The sequence below is a fragment of the Euleptes europaea genome, chromosome 11 (assembly GCF_029931775.1).
Source record: "Euleptes europaea isolate rEulEur1 chromosome 11, rEulEur1.hap1, whole genome shotgun sequence".
Lineage (NCBI taxonomy): Eukaryota > Metazoa > Chordata > Lepidosauria > Squamata > Sphaerodactylidae > Euleptes > Euleptes europaea.
The window spans coordinates 34,344,604-34,364,673 of record NC_079322.1 but is presented as its reverse complement, the minus strand read 5'-3'; the positions used below and the strand labels follow the sequence as shown (position 1 = coordinate 34,364,673).

Below are 20,070 nucleotides of genomic sequence, written 5' to 3'. Positions count from 1 at the left end.
AAACCCAAACAGCGATTGCTTGACACACAGGGCACCGATATCACAATAAATTATAAAACAGCGATGTATGTAAAGACAATCAATAATTTACAGTTAAACACATCTGACATTTATGCATGTAATGGTAACTAAAAAGTAATTTTGACTTTCCTATTAAAAAATTAAAATAATAATTTCACTAAAAATAAATATTTCCGAAGTGATCACAACTTCGTTCTTGTCTGAAAAAGTCTTGTTACTGCACATATAATATTCAGAGCACAAATTTCAGTACATGAAAGAAGTTTAGAAATCACCCTTTAACATTATATCCTATAAAATGATATACCCTCAAGTTCACTTCTATACTGAGGTTTCAGCATCTACATACTTTGTTTCAGATGCCTTTTCCACGTCTATTTTCACACACTCTTCTTTTTCAGCGCTGTTAGAACAATGCAAAAGGTTAGACACATAAAAACATGCAAAGTTTATGAAATAGCATCTATATTTTATTTCATTATTGCTTTCTATCATGAGGAGCCTTTCACACACTTGGCTAAGAGGATAGTACATATGAACAAAATTTAACCTACAAGTGCCAATTGTTTGTTCTACTCAATTATGTTATGTAATTTTAGACAAAATGTTTATTGTTTTATTACCCATAGATTTATCCAGTATACATATATCTATGCATGGAATAATCTTAGAAATAGCTAAATGTTCTCATATGTCATAAATGCTGTATAGCGGAAATCATCAGTATATCTAATAGTCTACATGGCCCCATCTGTAGATACTGAAATCTGCCGTTTGGGGCCATGTTGATAGAAGGGAGGTTTTTCTCCAAACCTGGGAAACCCCACACAAAAGGTTGCAGAAAAATCCAAAGCCCCCCTCCCCGCAACCCCCCCAATAAAGCAGTCATCTGTGCTTGCACAGGCAACTGTCCACCTGGGAGTCTCTTCCACCCTTGCCCACTGCTGAGATGGCCTCACTGGAGGCATGCAGACAGCCAGGAAAAGAGGGGGAGTTTCCAATGCCCCCCACTCATCCCCAAACTGCTACTAAGGTGGTAGTCCTGGAGATGGGTGGGTGAGGAGGAGGGGAAGCCTCTGACACCCCCACACAGCTGAAACCACCACTAAGGCAGAAGTACTGGAAGTGGGATGAATAAGGAACCTCTATCACCCAGCATCCCCCTTCCACCATCAGACCCAGGGAAGACAGCAGGAAGAGAGATAGACTAGCAAAGTCCTCCACACAAATCTCTTGGTGGGGGGGGGGGGGGGAATAGCAAACCGCCAAGCTAGCGATTGGTCCAACCAGGGGAAGGGTGGTATTCACCCCTCCCAAGTCTTGAGGGTCTCCACTTGTGAAAAGTTTAATTTTCAGACTAGCCCCAAGTGTACAATCACTAAAACCAGGGGCAAGGGGGGAAATGTTCCCACCTTTTGCCATAGAGGAATATTTCAAATGCAACCATTCCATATCTTCAGATTACTACACTTAGTACTAACCCAGAGTTAACTAAGGAGGGGCTTATTCTAATACACTACATCTTTCACTCCCCCCCCCAAAAAAAAACAGCTGAACTCCAACGCCATACCATTCAAACGCCCGTCAGTTTCAAAAACAGTTTGCCATGTGGCATTTGAGGCTACTATTCAAGAAAAATGTCAAATCCTCCTGGGTATTATTGTTCTTTGGTACCAGAAACCAATTCCTGTCAACCTTTGTCTCAACTCTCATGAGATTTCACACCTTTTCTTTGTTCAAATTGTTAATATAAACTAATCATATATTCAAAATATCAATATATGATCAAAACAAATCACTTCCACAGCTATCATCCACTAAAAAACAAAAAACAAAACTACAATCAGAAATTGTGAGTAATTATAAGCTACCTCAAGTTAGACCTTGTTACTTTGGAATTCTCTGTGTTCATGGAAAGAGCCTTCCACTGTGCAGTTTTGGCCATTTCATCTGATATGTTTACAACAGAAGGATCAACACTAGACAACAAACACATTTTGATTAGTACTCAGTGCTTTGCAATAGCGTTAATTACGTGTCATGCTGTTTACATCATTTGAGCCTTAGGTTATCTATTTACACAGCCACCAGAAGAACATTTCACATAATTACTAAATGTTGTATTTTGTACCAATGAATTGTATTAAAGATTCCAAAATTAAAAGGTATGTTTTATACAGGAAAACGTATGCTTAACTTAGCTTTTTAAGAGAATTCAACTATGGTATGGTAACTGAAGTATTTATAGAAATGATGCTTGAATTTTAATGCCAAATGATTTAATCCAAATCACATTGATAATTTCTTCTTCCAAGTGAACATATAAGAACAATGGTAACAACTATTCTTTTTAAAAGAATCTCATGTGACTTATTTCACTATGTTTGCTAATAAAATGTCTTTGCAAAGACAGTTTAACATACAACTTGGATTTGCACTAAGGCTCGTATTTAAACTCACAAAGCATTAATTCCACAATAAAATAACTGTGACAACTGAACACCTTTTCTTATATATGACTGGATAACAACACGTCTTAACTAAAATAATCTTGTTGAAAAGCAAACGGGAATATATTGGTACAGAAGCTTCCTTATAACAAGTCAGACTTCTTTTCCGCTAGGTTACCATTGTTTACTTTCACTGGCCTTGGCTCTCCGGGGTCTCAGGCAGAACAACTTCACACTCAGCATATACTACCTGATCTTATTTAACTGGAAAGCCTAGGGCTTGAACCTGGGACTTTCTGCATGCAAATGCTCTACCATTAAACCAAGGCGCCTTTTAAGCTACCCCCCCCCCAAAAAAAACACATCTTACTCTGAACTAGTCCCATGGACAAAAAAGGGGCTGTTCGTGATAACATGTTTGAAGGTTGGCATTCCAGTGGAGCTTTGTCAGAAGCACTTGAAATTCATAGGTATGACATTTTAATACCCCCTTTGAGGGGGATAAAAATTGGCAAAACTATCCTTTTCCCATAACTTTAAGCAAGTATGGATACCCTTAGAAAGTGAAAAGGATACTAACTACTCATTGATATTACATTAAACAGTGTAAAGGCATGAGTGCTATGTCTTTCAGGCTAACCAGTTATCCTTTCCTATTCTAAAGAGGGATTCTTACTTGAATTTTTCATAAACTCAGTCTAAACATTTCACTAAGTCAAGAAGTAATAACTATGGGAGCAATCCTACCTATCTACTTAGAAGTAAGTCTCATTTTATTCAGTGGGGCCAAAACCACATAAGGAGATTTTGGGCTTAAAAATAAATCAGCATGTGTGTTATTTGGGGAATTTAAGAAATTTGGCCAGTTTTGCTATCAAAGATTATTCCAATATTAAGCGTATACCTTTAGGCACAAAAGGAATTCCTATGACATTTTTTTTAAAATAAAAACTGTTTAGGTAGCTGGTAAACATATAGCTCAGATAACTTATATTTAGTATCTTCGATGCTTTTCATTTCATTAGCCATGCACACCACCACACTACAAAGAACTGACCAAAACAGTTTCTTCACCCTGAGAACAGCTGGTTGAAAGTGAGTCATCGGATCTGTTCAAAAGGGTCATGTGAGTAAGCAATAAGTAATTTAAACACATAAAAACAATGAGCTTATTATAAAGATATCATAAACTCCTCCTAGAGAATCTTCCCCAGCTAACTGACTCCCAAGTTTGCCAGTGTTCATTCAAGTGTGTTAAAATATGTCATTTAAGGCAACATCAAATATAAAAGCAATATAAAATAAATTTTAAAATGAAAATAGTAGGTATATATCACACCTGTATTTTAGAGCTTTCACAGGAATCTCTAACACATCGCTTCTTTCATATGGAAGGTGTACAGTTTCACTGTCCACTGTCTGAAACATTCGTTCAGCTTCCTGAAAGTTACACATTATCCAATACATATTTAACAAGTTATTTCAGGCTACAAGAACCAGGCATCCAAAACAAGGCCCTGTATAAAACTTACTTTAAATACAGAGACAAGTGGCCACAAAGATGTACTTTGAGTAATGCTACAACATCATTGCACCTAGTTGTATCTCGTACCTACCCAAAATCATATTTGGACCACAAACCAGAATCCATGTTGTGAGGAGCACACAAGCAGTGAAGTTCAAACCTCCTTTTTATGGAAGTTGCTGTCAATATCATTTAACAAGCCCGCCTCAGCAACTGGGCAAACTTCAGTAGTGGCTTTTAATGTAGTACACAGACCTGTTGGCAGTGGGGAAACTAGTGGGCCACCCAATAAGATCGACAGCTTTGGGGATCTATAGATGTTTGAAGGGCCTACTAAGCCAAATTCTGGATACAGTTCAATTCTATTCACCAGTACTTTCCCAGCACATGGGAGATCTAGAGGGAAGATTGAGTCAGGATTCAGGATTACAATACTGAGCAAGCAGAAAAGTTATCTTTCTCAAGATAAGAGTTTTTACACACTACTTACTTAAGGAAGCTCTCCCACTTCAAAATTAAACGCAAATCCAGTGGAACCTTAAAGACTAAAAACATTTATTTCAATATGCTCTTCCAGCTGACCCATGACAGGTCATATTGAAATAAATATTGTTAGTCTTTAAGGTGCCACTGGATTTGTGTTTTATTTTGATGACAGACTAGCACAGCTGCAATCTTCCACTTCAGGCATCTTGTCCAGAAATTAATCTTCAATCAGCCCTAAAGAAGTCCCAGTGCATGCAATGGAACCTTTGCATGCCCAAAGGTTTACCATGCAATCCTGAAGGGGGGGCTGGAGCCACTTAGGAGCCGGTGTGACCCCTACGCTGGCATTCATGCCACTTGCGCCATCCAATGGGACCAGAACCAACGGGTTAAAATTAAATCAGAAGAGTTTCCATCTAGACATTAGGAAGAATTTTCTAACAGTTAGAGGGGTTCCTCGGTGGAACAGGCTTCCTCGGGAGATGGTAAGCTCTCCTTCCTTGGAGGTTTTTAAGCAGAGGCTAGATGGCCATCTGTCAGAAATGCTGATTCTATGAACTTGGGCAGTTCATGGGAGGGGGGACATCTTGGCCATCTTCTGAGCGCTGGGTGTGTGTGGGGGAGGTAGTTGTGAGTTTCCTGCATTGTGCAGGGGGTTGGACTAGATGACCCTGGTGGTCCCTTCCAACTCTATGATTCTATGGACTCACAGGGAGACTCATGCTGGCTCTGAGGATCGACGCAATGCTGCCTCCCCAGCAGAGTTTTCTTGGCATAAGTGCCCGCACCAGCATCCAGGGGAACGTTCCCAGGGGCAGAGCTGCCTTTAGGCAGCTTCCAACACCCTTTTGCCCTGGGAACACACCACTTTGCAGGCATGGAATGAGACCTGAAAAATAGCTGCCTTAGACCAGTGAAACCCAATGGGGAAGTTTCATGAGGTTTTGTTCAAAAAAGTTTTTTCTGGTCGCCTATCTACCCCCTCCCCCCGCCCCCAGGAATGGGCTGTCTGTCTTAAGCAGAAAATCTCTCTTTTAAGGGTTTACAAAAGTGGCTCATGTTATATGGCACACTATATAAGGGCTGGAATCCAAACTGTGGGCAGCATTCTGCTTGCTGAGCTCCGCCTCCGCAGTGCCCTGTACCCCCAAGGCCAGAGGGCCATGAGGAACAGCACCCAATGACATACAAGGAGAGGCCATAAGAAAAAAAATATTGGGCCCTTCTATCCAAAAGTGATATTGGCTTGTGCATAAGGAAAACAGAGGGTCTCAACAATGGTATATTTTAAGTTTTGTTCTCATTAAACGTTAATATGTAATTACTTTTTTTTTTGTAGCCTGCCTTTCTCACAGAGACTCAAAGTGGATTACAAAAATTCTAAACTAGCAAAACAATAAAATACATACAATAATCTAGTAGATTAGCACAGACATTAAAGTTTTTAAAAGACTTATTAAAATATCCCCTTTGTAAAAATGCCCTCTAAATGCCATCAATTTTGCACGTTCTATGGAATGGCAGTGGAGAAGCTGACTTAATCAAATATTCCACCAAGTGAGGCCACAAGCAGATAATGTTCAGGTATGGGCAGGCATTGTTCTAACCTGTTCAAATGAGCAAAGAAGGATAACTTGAGACTGGCTTATAGCAGAGATTTTTATGAATATCATGGCTTAGAGCTCATGAATATGTTCTGTAAAACCAATCACATCTCCAGCCATTGTATTTCTATTCATACAGATTCTGAAATGTTACAGGACTGATCATATAAAGTATCAATGGTTTTCATTTCTTTCAGTAAATTCTTCTTCTACGTCTTGCTTAAAATATGACTGTTCTACTTACTTCCTTTGCCTTTTTCTTTTTGTCGTCTTCCTTCTTTTTTTTACTTTCTGGCATAAGATCATCAAGCCAACTGAGCTCCCGTTTGGTGAAACACAAATCCATAAGTTTGCGAATGAAAACCAGGGCTAATACCTTAAAAGCAATTGTAAAAAACAATGTACAGATGAGTACACTACAGAGAAAATCATACTTAACTAATAGCTTGCTCCCTTCCTTCCTGCCAGAAAGAACTCTACTAGCAGTATGCCCTCAGCAACTGGGAAAACAAGGAGCAGGTACTGCAAAGCTTGCTTCCTTTGCTCCCTGCCAGTGAACACACCATTCCAAACCATCCTGTGCCCGATGAGTGTACAGAGGAAAAGAACAACACTGTGGCTCCTGTAACAAGTCATGTGACCAAGAGCAATTGAATAGTTGCACTATGCCCATCCCAATGAGGGAAGATCACTCCGGCCATTAAATGGAAGCAAATGCCTATTAACAAATAATCCATACTGGGCATTGTCAACCTTTCCTCCTTCCTCTTATCTCCCGTACCATGCCTCTTAGTTTATGAGCTCCGGGGAGGGCTTGAGTCTTACTTTCATTTATGAATAGTGTCCTGCACCCCCACCCCAGCACCACTGTGTATGGCACTGTAATTGCTGCAAGCCACCTTGGTAGATCATCTTTGTGCAAAAATTGGTTTAAAGTGCAAATAATAATAGTACAGAATAGTGATTTTCAAACATTTTTGGTTGAGGAATCCCTGTAACATATTGTGATACCATGCTCAACCCTAGCACAAAGTAAACACATGATCGATAATTTGTCAAAAAGCAGGGCAAGTGAAGTAAATGAAGTAGGAGTTTGTAAAATTTTGTGGCACCTCTGGGGGACACTAACAGACTTCAAGGGTTCCATTGAGCCCTAATTAAAGAAAACCCAATTCTGGTATAGAAAAAAAAATACATAAAACAGAATTCTAGTGAACAGCTCTTTGAAGCTATAAACTAGTTTGGCATACTTTCAACAATAATGGCTAATAACGGTACACTCTCAGTTAACTTACCATCATAGGAAAAACAACAGCAGCTGCAGAAGCTTTAATTGACCACAGAAGAACAAGACAAGTAAGCTGAACTACTGTAAATATATGGACCTTCCAGAGAGGCACATAACGCAGATAGATCAAATCTGGCTGATGCTTGGCAGGCATTCCAAACAATTTGATACGGTCAAAAAACTAAATTTAGAAGAAAAAAATTACTAAATCCTTGAAGAAGATAAAAATATGCAAATGTATAATACAAAGTTAATGTAGCATTGGTCATTTCCTTATAAAAAATTGGCTCAGTCAAATATTGGCCAAATATTTAAAGCATTAACTTATTAAAATTTTAACAGTCACGGTACCTATAAAAGAATTAGTTAACTAATGAAAAATTCTGATCAACCATTTGTATTTTACTATGTAATACCAAAAAAGAAAAAATTCAAATTGTCCTCCTAAAACAAACATGGCCTCCATCCCAGAAAAGTTCCATCTCTCCCTCTTCTCAAAACCAGAAGTTTTACTTAGGAAGTAATTCCTTTACACTGCTTTCTTTCCCTTGCATAACTTAGTACCAATTTGGGGGAAGAAGTAAGAGAAGTATCATAAACATAGTGTTCCTTCTTGTTACGCTGGCATGACTTACAAGAGTGAGAAATGATATTACTCACCCCTATGGGTTCCCATCAGTAATAGTCAAAGCAACTTGTCTCAGGAATGCCAGGCAATTAGCCTTACAACAATACTGTGTCAAGTGTTTACATCTTTAACTGTAAACATTAATTGCATCCACTCCTTATATAAGAAAGAGTAAGATATGAAGTAAGCGATACCAGTAGAATAGGAGCTAAGCCTGCCTCATCTTTTGATGATCCATTACTTGACAGTGAAAGGTTTTGCTTCCTTTAGCCTTTGCTCAAGGCAGTGGCCCCTTTTACGTTGTCCTACAGAACACAATAGGATCAAGTGACCCCACCCATATATATGTTCCACATCTGCAGACACTAACACATTCATTTTTCTTTTGTGCCCATGATCCTGTTTCTTGGTTATGCAACTGGGTGGCATCATGCTGAACTATGAAGATTAGCTCTGGCTCATGTTTTACTCCCTACTGTATCAGTTTATTAAACTTCTTGGTTTCATTTATAGCTATTACTGTACAAGACGATTTTAGAAAACATTACATAATTAAAACAGAACTTGCCTGGATGCCTTTTAGTGAGGATGCTCCCATGTAAAGAAAAACACCATACAAGACTGGCATTGGAATAAACTGCGGAGAAAAGTTAGTGTGTAAACCTGAGGGCTAAGAGATCTTGGAACATAAAGTACATCACTTTGACAATGGATTATTCCTTAAATACAAAGTAACATTTTCAGTCTCAAGCACTTCATCCAGAAGCAGTTACAAAACTCCTCTTTCATCAAAAACTTTTGCCTCTCAGACCTAAAGCCAGATTTCCAGCCAGAACTTTGGCATGTAAAACAAATTTATATCAGTGCAATTAAGTTAAATTAATTAAATTAAGTATTGTATTAACCCTTCAGTATCCTCTGAGTCCAATTAAATATTGGACACAAATGCATGCAACAAAACTCAACAGCTACCTTTGTTCCAAGAAAGCTGTCGAAACAAAACTGTCGAAACAAACACAATGATTAACATTTCACTGGACTAGAGCTTTTCTCCTGCAGCTCTTTCCCCTCCCCCCCCTCTAGAGTTCACAATGCTTGTTTTACAAGGGTAACTTACCTGTGGAACTCCACAGACATCTTTGATGGGGTGGGGGGACACAGTGCAAATGTAGCAGACAGGGGAAAAGGTCCCATGCCCTTTCTGGTCTGCCAACTGCTATGTATGCAGCCACAGGAAGCAAGCCACCTGAACCCCTGCCAATCAAATAGCTCCTGCCATCTCATCTCTGGACAGCTCTGTGGGGTCACTGCTACCCTAAGCAGACAGGCTGTGTCTGAAGTACCACACATCAAATTCCAGACAGACAAGCATTCCCTTCACAAAGAAAAGGTCAAACACTGAGGCACTCAGTCGAAAATACTAGAACTTTTAAGATGGTGTCCTATTCTGGTTTCAAAATACTCTAATGTCTATGACACACTTTGCAACCAGTACAGACTGTTACTTAGTTTTAAATTCTATAACTATTATTAACCACAAATATCATTAGCTCCCATATTACTGCAGGGCAGAGTATCAGACTAAATTTTTTTTTAAATATCCTAACCATCATATTTCAACTGTCAGAATTTTTAAACTGCAAAGAAAATAAGATTTGTGCATGGCAAGTCTATCAACAAAGCAGTTCTCTCCAAATAAAGCTGTAAAGAAACTGGGTTCCCCCATTTCTTTGGTTACAATTCCTTGGTTCAGACCAGGGCCTGGTATGACTTGATATTAAACTCAGGAGGCCTAAAAGAGGCAAATGGTTCACTCAGCAATTTACAGCCATGAGAACACACTTTCGTTTTGAGGAATGTGCTTTGAAGGAAGGGGGCAGACCACGCCAGAGGCAAACTATTCCACCTCCCTTCCACCACTCCCCTAGTAACAAATCTGTCGGCCTTGCTCTTATCTCCGACTTTAGGATCTCCAGGTGTTTTTGATTGCTGCAGAATCAGAAATGCCTTGGTCATCCTGACGTGATATAGGGACAAGAGTGACACATCAATCAATTATAGGTTTATGACTCTCTTTGCATTCTCTTTGTATTAGGGCCCACGTTACTGAGAATATGAAGATAAAAGTAGACCTCGTTCAGACAGAAATCATGAACGTTATGGCTATGGCTGGTCCATGCCTGACTTCATCACAACTCATTTTGATTTTGCCCTTATAGGGGGAACTCTTGTCCGATTGACTCTGGAAACTTGCATGCTGAAAACCAAGACGCATGAACCTTTGAAGAAACTGGTAACTTGCAACAAAACCTCTTGAAATCTTGCCTTAAACTTTGCCAAATGTTTGAACCTAAGAACTTGACTGTGTAGCTAGATATATTAACCTTTGTTATTTTTGTGCTTTAAATGCTTCATGAATTTTCCTTCAGTAACGAGCACAAACCTTAAAATAAATCTTTAACCTATATTGGTGTGTCTTTTGACTTTGTGGATCCCAAGGCTAAATCTGAAGTGCCTTTTTGTTTGTGTGACCACCTACCAAGGCTTAAAACCTTTTGTTCGCATAATCCTCGCCTGCTGGGCATCCTACCTTGCAGGAGAGGCGCTGTGCTGTAATTTGGAACCAGCCGGCAGAGTCTGCCCCTATCCTCTCCCGGGGCTAACCGTTGGCATAGGGGCTGGTGGCAGCTTACCCGCTGAGGATGGGAGAACTCCTGGACTCGGTGTTTTGTTTGGGAACTAGCTCTCGGCCAACCTTAAAAGAAGTCCTGCCCAGCGGAGGCTGGGCGGTTCTCCTCTACAAAAGCCACCCAAATCTAGACCACGGTGCACAACAAAAAAAGGTAGTTAAAAAGAGGCAGATCAAAGTGTCTGCCCAGAAAAATAATTCCAGATGACTCCAGAAATTATTGCTTAACTGTGACGGTTTACCTTTGATTATGAAAGCACACTGCTAATCTGTCCCTGCTACAATGGCATTCCCTTGTGGTTGATACCTTAATGTAAACTGTATCTATACATCATTAGGTCTTATACCATCATTGCACTATAGCAATCGTTTATAAGTGGATCGTCTTGTCCACATAGGAAAATCTATTTGCAAATTATTAGTGTAGCACAATAGTGCAATATACAGGTACAGCACTATCATTGCACTATAGCAATCGTTTATAAGTGGATTGTCTTGTCCACATAGGAAAATCTATTTGCAAATTATTAGTGTAGCACAATAGTACAGCATCCCTTCTCTGCGTTTAAGGACAAGCCCACTCAAAATTCAAGATGGTCACAATCTCCATGCTGTTAGCTGCTAAGAGCAGACTATCAAAAATCCCAAGTATTCTGGAGCCAATCAGAACTAACCATCAAAAACTGGTTGATGGAGTAGTCTCCCATTACATTTGCTTCAGAATGTTTTGTTTGTAGTGCAGTCCTAAGCAGGTCTACCCAGAATCCTAACTCAGGTTTACTCAATGGAGCTTAATTGCAAGAAAGTGTTCTTAGAATTGCACTGTTAATCAGCAGGACGTTTACTTCTATCTGGTAATAAATGAATGTCAAGTACCAACCCCTCTCCAAGCAGCTGTTGAAGCATCTGTCCATAGCACTTTATTCTACCCTACCATATAGTAGTGTCAGATACAGATGATTCCCTCATCTAACATTCTATCGCAGTTTGGCTACTTTAGGGCAAAATCCTTCGCTGGTCAGGCTGGAACGAATTAATTCCTATTCGTTCCAGTTTATTCAATCCAGTGAGGATTTTGAGATGCTAATTAACTTAAAATGTTTATAAAGCTGTACAGCAAAAGTGATCTCTTACCTTTAATACAGAAGTCATGAACACTGACATCCCCATCAGAACAAAGATCATTAATCCTGTTACTCTCTGTTCTCTGATTCCGAGGAACTTCGGCTGCTCTCCTGGAGCAGAGCATTCAGATTCTACTTTTAAGCTGTTGACGTGACTTATAGAAAGAACAGTAGCAGCCACAAACCAAGGCAAGCCCATTATGGAGCATATTCCTAGCATAACGCCAACCATAAGCAGATCAAGATGATAGCCACAGCCTTTCTGTGGAATCAAACACACAGATTTCTTACTAAACTGACAGCATAGCAAGTATGGCAACAAAATACCTTTTAAAGTTTCCACAAAGGGATCTGAAATATCTTTAACTGCTACAGTTTGTGACAAGCTAAGGTTGTTTGTGAAACAATGTAAAGTATAAGCCATACTGAACAGAGTAGACTAGAATTAGTATGGGTGTTAAGAGAAACCCTACAAAATTATAGTATCTATTTTCTGGACCACCATCCAGTCACTGAGGACATTCACTATAATCAACCTCATAGCTACAAAAGGAGAAAAAGAGAGAATCCATGGCTGAACAATATGCCAAATACAGATTTCCGATAGTGTGTATGCATGTGAAGCCAACCACCCCAGATTTTACACCAGAAAAAACCCTATCCTCATTCTAAGGGAACTAATTGGGATATGTGGGGAGAAGTAAAAGGTAAAGGTCCCCTGTGCAAGCACTGGGTCATTCCTGACCCATGGGGTGACGTCACAGCCCAACATTTACACAGCCCAACGTTTACGGGGTGGTTTGCCAATGCATTCCCCAGTCATCTTCCCTTTACCCCCAGCAAGCTGGGTACTCATTTTACCGACCACGGAAGGATGGAAGGCTGAGTCAACCTTGAGCCGGCTACCTGAAACCAACTTCCGTTGGGATTGAACTTAGGCTGTGAGCAGAGCTTGGACTGCAGTACTGCAGCTTACCACTCTGCGCCACGGGGCTCTTATGTGGGGAAAATCTACTCAAAATATAGCTGTAGTTTGAAAAACAGTTCCAATTATCACAAGGCCCATTATTTACTCCTTTTTTCTATCCAATGCCCCTAGCTCTATACTACAGGGCCATCAAAGATTTCAATTGCATATCTTTACCAGTCAGTCTTTGACATATACATGTTTACATGTTTTAATTGTTCTTAACTGTTTTATACATATTTCAAAAGTTGATTTTAATTTTTTTAATTGTTCTCTGCCTTGGGGATCGTACATTGGGGGGAATAGCAGGATAAAAATGTTTAAAATAAATAAAAAATAAAATACATTGCTGTTCAGATTTTTGAAAGTTTCGGGCAAAATAAGGGCTGACTACTACTAATTTTGTTTTAGTTGCCAAACTAAACTTTCAAGTTCAGCACTATAGACCTTTAACAAGTGTAAAGTGGAGGTGACCTGGGCATTTACAATTTGTTTCAGAAAATGAAAACAATACATTACCTTCAGCTTATGTTCCTTTCTGTTTATGATGACTGCTGTAATTTGCTGGTCCATAAAAATTAGAATGGTACAGAGTAAAGCAGGAACCGCAGCTACCAGAAGTGTCCACCAAGGATTAGGCCCTAAAGGATCTATGAGCCATCCCCGATCACTTCGAGTGGGCTAGAAAGAGATGGATATTTTAAAAATTGATAAAAACAAAGGAGGTTCTGTATTACTTATAAAGCAAACATTTGAATTATTACTAACTTTACATGTACTCTGTTTGCACTAAATAACTTTACTATACTAACACTTTCCCAAAGTTCTGAGTAAAACTAATCCAAATGGTGTGGGATGAGGAATGAATACCATAGAATACCTTGTATTAAAATAAAGCATTCATATGAAATGTAATTAAGGAAGATATAAAGTTTCCCTATTTTGACAGTATATTTTAAAACCATAAAAAAAGAACAAAGAGTAGTACCTTTAATTAATTAATTAATTGTTTATTTATTTTATTACATTTATAATCCACCCTCCCCAGCCTAGACTGGGCTTAGGACAACTCACATAAAATGGATTTTAAGATAAAAACATGTTAAAACAATTAAAACAGTAGTTAAAACCAGCCTGTACAATCGAATATGGCATAACATCATACAAACAGTCCTCTTACTTCAGACTTTTTCATGTAAATCACTTCAAGCCGCTATGGAAGAGGCAGAACAAATTAATAAACCAAGATAACAGTCTGATCCTATGAATATTTACTCAGAAGCCACTTAAATAAGACTTGCAGAGAAATCCACAAGGGGGGCAAAGGGGGATAGGAACCAGTGTGATCCCTGTGCCGGCATTAGTGCCACTTGCGCCAGCTACACTGGCACTAATGCCGGCACAGGGCGACTTAAGCCGGCTCCAGAGAGCAGTGTGGCAGTGCAAGCCATGGGTGCCGGCGCAGCCTCGCTGGCAGTGTTTGTCCAGCACAAGGGCTCGTCCCAGCACCAAAAGGGGCATTCCCCAGGGTGGGGCTAACTTTAGTCAGCTCAATGAGCCCTTTCACCCCAGGAATGCCCCCTTTTGCCAGTGCGAACTTGAAGGGAGACGTAGCTCTGTTAAAGTGCATGGAACAGTTTAATGGGGTTTTGCTAAAGTAACATTTTCAGCTTGCTGTGCCAAGGCAGCAAGCTGCTCAAGAGGCAGTGTGACTGCACCATCCCCAGGCCTGTCCCAACTACCTCCCCACTCAGGATTGCACTCTTGGTCCATCAGTATCCACAGGATCTTACTGAAGAAATGAGAAGGATTATGTGGTCATGTGTGCATGTAGGCACAAATAGGATGGAAATACATGAAAGAAAAAACAGGATCTCTTGGATGAATTTGATTATTTAGACCCATATAAATCCAGCTTCTCAGTCCATTTGGGATAAACTATCTTGGTCATTGTGACTATCAAAATTCACTGGGAATGAGATATGGGAAACTTATCTGTGTTGATTCTCCAGGACTCCTAGCAGCTTTTGATACCATTATCCATGGTATTGTTCTGGATAGGTTAAATGAGTGGGGTGCAGGAAAACTTTGCTTTGCAGTAATAAGAGAAGGAAAGTAGTTTGGACTTCTGGCATTTGGACTTCCATCTTGTCACCCACGCTGTATAACTAATACTGGGCTGAAATCAGCTGTAGATATGAACTTCGCTGTGATGATGTCCAACTATTTCTCCTTTTCATCAGAGTCAGGTGATGCTGTATTTTATTATATTACTCAGAATGTACGTAAGCTACCTCAAACATAATTTTGATGGACACGGTAAAATATAGACATTGGCATGTATCCAACCACACAGTTCCTCCAATAGAACAACATTTCTGTTTACAGAAGGGTGGTAATTTTTACCAATTCACCCCTCATATTGATAACCACCTCTTTACAACCTTTTTGTGTTTAATATTGGGGTACTCCTACATAATAGGTTCATAACCTTAATCTTGCCTTGATCCTTGTTTAGAGCCCGAAACATGCCATTTGTCCGTTCATTCCAATTATATTACCAGTAATTTTATAGTATAATTGTGAAGAGCTGAACAGGAGATTCATTAACATTATGTTTTATCAACAGCACTTAAGAACACCCTATTACAGTTGTAGATCTGTTTTTAAAAGGAACACTTTCTTACCTCAAATTTTTCAGGCACATGAAGTTTAGGAGAAGGAACTCCCACAAGGTAATCAATAAGAACCATGATCGCTATAGTCAAAAATACAGCAAAGTCACTTATCGTAGAACGCACCTAAAAAAGGAAAGGGGAAGAGCATTGGTTTAAAAAAACTCCTTGCAAATGAAGGCTACCTGCAGTCAGGTGGTACTACCTACTGACCCATGTTATTTCCAAAGGATGTATTGAGATTTATACTTATTCAGACCCTGTGGAATATAATATGAACTCATTAAAGTTGGTGTGCGGACTGCACCATTGATTAAGAAGAATTATTACTATGCCATATTACAGCTGTAGTCTACTTTTTCTCCCTTTAATTTAATGGTGAAAAACTGAGGAAGGGCAACTACTGGCACAGGGTAAAGTTGCTGTATAGTTTTAACATTGAAAAAGTAATTAGCATTCAGAATCACATTTGTTCAAAATCAGATTTCTAGAAAAACTATTAACATTAAGGCAAACCTATCACAATACCTTTAGCTAAATTACTGATTAACTAGAATTAATGGTCAGACTATGAAAATGTTATTTGTCCAGTATTGCAACAAATTACAAATTCACTACAACTGAGGTATAATTTTATATTTAGGGTTTGTGCAGATGTTACTTAAGTCAGTTGCCTTGGGTTGCAGAAGCAGGTTATGGGATTGCACATTCCCTCCTTTCAGTCCTGAACAATATTAAAACAGAGTTGCACTTACCTGTAACTGCTGTTCATTGAAGTCTTCGGTGCAGCCTTAGCCCTTTAAGGTGGATGCCCCTCCCCTTGAGCAGTGGGCTGGCTTGGCGCCAAAACCACCGCGTGCTCCTGGGCGGGGCATCACCTCCCTCCTCAGTTCCTCGCCCGCCGCCAACCTTAGCCAATGTAGTAGATGGTTCCCCTGTGATCCTGAAAATAGGGCCAGGACTGGGTACAGAAGAGTAGGATAATTAACCCCAACTCTCTGGTCCGTAACATACATTCCTCCTCTACTAATTCTTCCCCTTTTTTTTTCTTTTTCTTTTTTAGGTCGACAGCGGGGTCGGAGGGAGGGATGTGTGTCTGCACCGAAGACTTCAATGAACAGCAGTTACAGGTAAGTGCAACTCTATATTCATCTTCAGTCTTCGGTGCAGCCCCACATGTGGGATTTTAACAAGCTTACCCAACAGGAGGCGGGTGTCGATCTAGGAAAACAATGTCTGAAGGACTGCCCTTCCCACTTCCGCGTCTCTCCTGGCTTGCAGGTCCAGCGCGTAGTGTCTGACAAATGTGTCTTCGCTTGCCCACGTCGCCGCCTTGCAGATGTCACCGACAGGGACTCTTCTATGAAGCGCAGCCGAGGAGCCCTGGGCTCTGGTGGAATGAGCCCTGACTTCCAAAGGACACGTCACCTTTGCTTCCCTGTAAGCAAGTTTTACTGCCGATACCACCCACCTAGCTATGGACTGGGGGGATGCAGGCTTCCCCTTCTTGGGGCCTTGAAAACAAATAAGAGATTTTGATTGTCTAAAATGTTTCGTTCTATCAATGTAGTAAAGTATGGCCCTCTTAAAGTCTAACGTGTGTAGGGTCTTCTCCGCAGGGGAAGTTGGTTTTGGGGAAAAAACTGGTAATACCAAGTGTCTTGTGACATATGAAACTAGAGACCACCTTAGGTTTGAACTTGAGGCTGGGGTGTAGCACCACCCTTTCGTTAAACACTCTAAGAAACGGGTTATCTATCCTGAGAGCAGCCAGCTCACTAACTCTTCGGGTTGAAGTGACTGCAACGAAAAATGCAACCTTGGCTGAGAGTAGTGACAAATGCGTGTGAGCCAAAGGTTCAAATGGGGCTAACATGAGTCTAGCCAAAACTAGCGAAAGGGACCATTGAGGGGTTAACCTTGGAACAGGGGGAAACACATTATTAAGCCCTCTAAGAAAGCGCTTGGAAAGAGGGTGGGAAAAAACAGTGTACCCCTCTAGCTTATCATGGAACGCTGAAATCGCAGCAAGATGTACTCTCACCGAGGAGACAGTGAGGCCTGTCTTAGTTAGATCCAAAAGGTAATCAAGGATTCAAAGGAGTGGGCAGAAAAAGGAGGAAAGGCCCCTGGTTTTAGACCACTTATCAAACCTTTCCCACTTCCTATTGTATGAGTATCGAGTGGAGGGTTTTCTGGCTTGAAGGATTACCACCAGTACTGGGGAGGACAGGCCCATCCCTGGTTGGGCACGATTCTCCAAGCTGCTAGGTGCAGCCTGTCCACGTCGTGGTGAAGAAGGCTGCCCCATCTGAGTAGGCCCCGTGTCTGGGTAAGGGTCTGTAGGTACCTTCTGCTAAACGCATCAGTTCCGTGAACCATATTTGGCGAGGCCACATGGATGCTATCAGGATGCACGAGGTCTTGTCCGATCTGATTTTCCCCAGTACTCTCGCTAAGTGGGGAAACGGGGGGAAGGCATAGAAAAGGGAGCCCGACCAAATGATCTAAAAGGCATCCCCTAGGGATATTGGGTAGCTCCCTGCCAGCGAGCAGAACCCCTCTGCCTTCCTGTTCTCCCTGGTGGCAAACAGGTCTACTTGAGGGACCCCCCCAGTCTCGGAATATCGGTTGCGAGAAACACTCCTGTAGCTCCCACTCGTGATTGGTAAGGAATTTCCTGCTGAGGGAGTCTGCCCAGGTATTGTGTATCCCTGCTATGTGTATGGCTCTCAACTGGATGTTGTTCGAGAGAGCCACTAGCCAGACCCTCCGAGCCTCTGCACACAGGGGGATGGAGCCCGTGCCTCCCTGCTTGTTGATGTAGAATACCGTGCAGGTGTTGTCTGATTGGAGGAGAGTTCTGGAGCCCCGTAGGATATCTGTGAAGGAGGTAAGTACATAACGCACTGCCCGTAATTCTAACAGGTTTATGTGCATGGATGATTCCCTGGGTTCCCACCTCCCTTGAACAGACATGTCGTTACAATGGCCACCCCAACCCTCCATAGAGGCGTCTGTGGTAAGAGTAAAATCTGGGGCCCAATGGCCAAAGGGTATACCCTTCAATAAATTGGGTTCAGCAAGCCACCAATGCAAAGATCTTAACACCCCTCTAGGGATAGAGAGTCTATGCAACTGGGAGTGACGGATAGGGTTAAATGCCCTGAGAAACCAGTTCTGAAGTTCCCTCATCTGCAATCTAGCAAAGGGGGTGACTGCTGTGGTCGAGGCCATGAGGCCTAAAAGTCTTTGTATGGAGACTACTGATTGGTGTCTGCACCTCAAGAAGTGTTGTACTAGACTTTTAATTGTTGTCACTCTTTCTTGTGGTAAGAAAGCTTTTCCTGTGCTGGAGTCAAGCACAGCCCCAATGAATCGGGCTTGGAGGGAGGGGTCTAGTCTAGATTTCTTTACATTGACCAAGAGGCCTAGGTCAGTGCAAGTGGAAAGGACCAGCTCAAGGTGAGATGACAAAAGAGCAGGACTGTCGGCTGTCAGGGGCCAGTCGTCAAGGTACAGGAAGATACTGTATCCCTTGTCCCTAAAGTATGACATGACTACCGCCATGCATTTTGTGAAAACTTGAGGGGCTGTGGCCAGTCCAAACGGTAGAACCGAGTAGTGGAACACCTCCGTACCATAGCGGAACATGAGGAATTTTCTATGATCTGGGTGTATAGACACGTGAAAGTATGCGTCCTTAAGGTCTAGCACTGCGAACCATTCAGCTCCATTACAGAAGTCAGTGAGACCATCCGGAACTTTGAGATCTGTAAACATTTATTGAGAATTCTTAGGTCAATAATGGGTCTAGAGCCCCCATCTTTCTTCTCCACCATAAATATCCTGGAGAAAAAAACAGAACAGGTTGGGGAGGCTTTTTGAACCGCTCCTTTCAACAACAGCTCCTCTAACTGTAGAGATAAATCTGGAAATGGGTTGTCCCGTGCAGAACTGGCGGGAGAACAGGTGGGCAAAAACTTGAACTCTAGGCGGTAGCCTTCTGAAACGATCCGGAGGACCCAAGAGTCCGAACAAATGGACCGCCAGGCCTCTGTAAATCTGGCCAATCTATTCAGGTACAGAAAGTCCCCTTGACTGGCCAGTGAGGGTAGTCAGAATTTCTGTTTGGGTTGTCTCTGGTCCCTCTGTTGAGGGCCAGTGTTTGCTTGAAATTGTGCTTGCGTTGCCCTTGCTGCCCTGGCTGATGAAACTTGCCCTGGGGAGGATACGGCTGGAACCTTTGATACTGTTGGCTTCTGTTGAGTTGAAGCCCTGGTGTCGAGGCTGAAATCTATCCTGTTGGGGTTGAAAGGTCGTGGTAATGCCTAAAGATCTTGCTGTCTGACAGTCTTTCTTTATATTAGTCAAGAATTCAGTGGTGCCTGAGGCGAACAAGGTATCACCCTCGAAGGGGAGGTCCTCGAACTGGGTTCTTGTGTCTGCTGGGAGGGCCGTTGTGCGTAGCCAGGAGTGGCGTCTTAAGGTAATGACTGTGGCCATGGATCTGGCTGCCACTTCAGCTGCATGTTTGCCCGCACTAATCTCCTGCTTCGACAATCGAGTTGCTTCAGCTTGGATGAGTTTTAGGGCCGATCTGGACTCTTCCG

General features: G+C 41.4%; 1 protein-coding gene across 1 annotated transcript in view; it reads right to left on the bottom strand.

Annotated features, from left to right (window-relative positions):
- SLC4A7 (solute carrier family 4 member 7) overlaps positions 1-20,070 on the bottom strand; it is a 98,271-nt gene continuing 78,201 nt past the window's right edge. The window contains exons 19-27 of the mRNA XM_056857990.1: positions 15,470-15,583; positions 13,302-13,463; positions 11,826-12,077; positions 8,571-8,639; positions 7,382-7,555; positions 6,331-6,462; positions 3,811-3,911; positions 1,893-2,000; positions 1-424 (exon numbers count right to left, since the gene is read on the bottom strand). Of these exons, the coding sequence (XP_056713968.1) occupies positions 343-424; positions 1,893-2,000; positions 3,811-3,911; positions 6,331-6,462; positions 7,382-7,555; positions 8,571-8,639; positions 11,826-12,077; positions 13,302-13,463; positions 15,470-15,583 (1,194 nt within the window). The 3' untranslated portion in view covers positions 1-342. The remainder of the gene's footprint in view (positions 425-1,892; positions 2,001-3,810; positions 3,912-6,330; positions 6,463-7,381; positions 7,556-8,570; positions 8,640-11,825; positions 12,078-13,301; positions 13,464-15,469; positions 15,584-20,070) is intronic.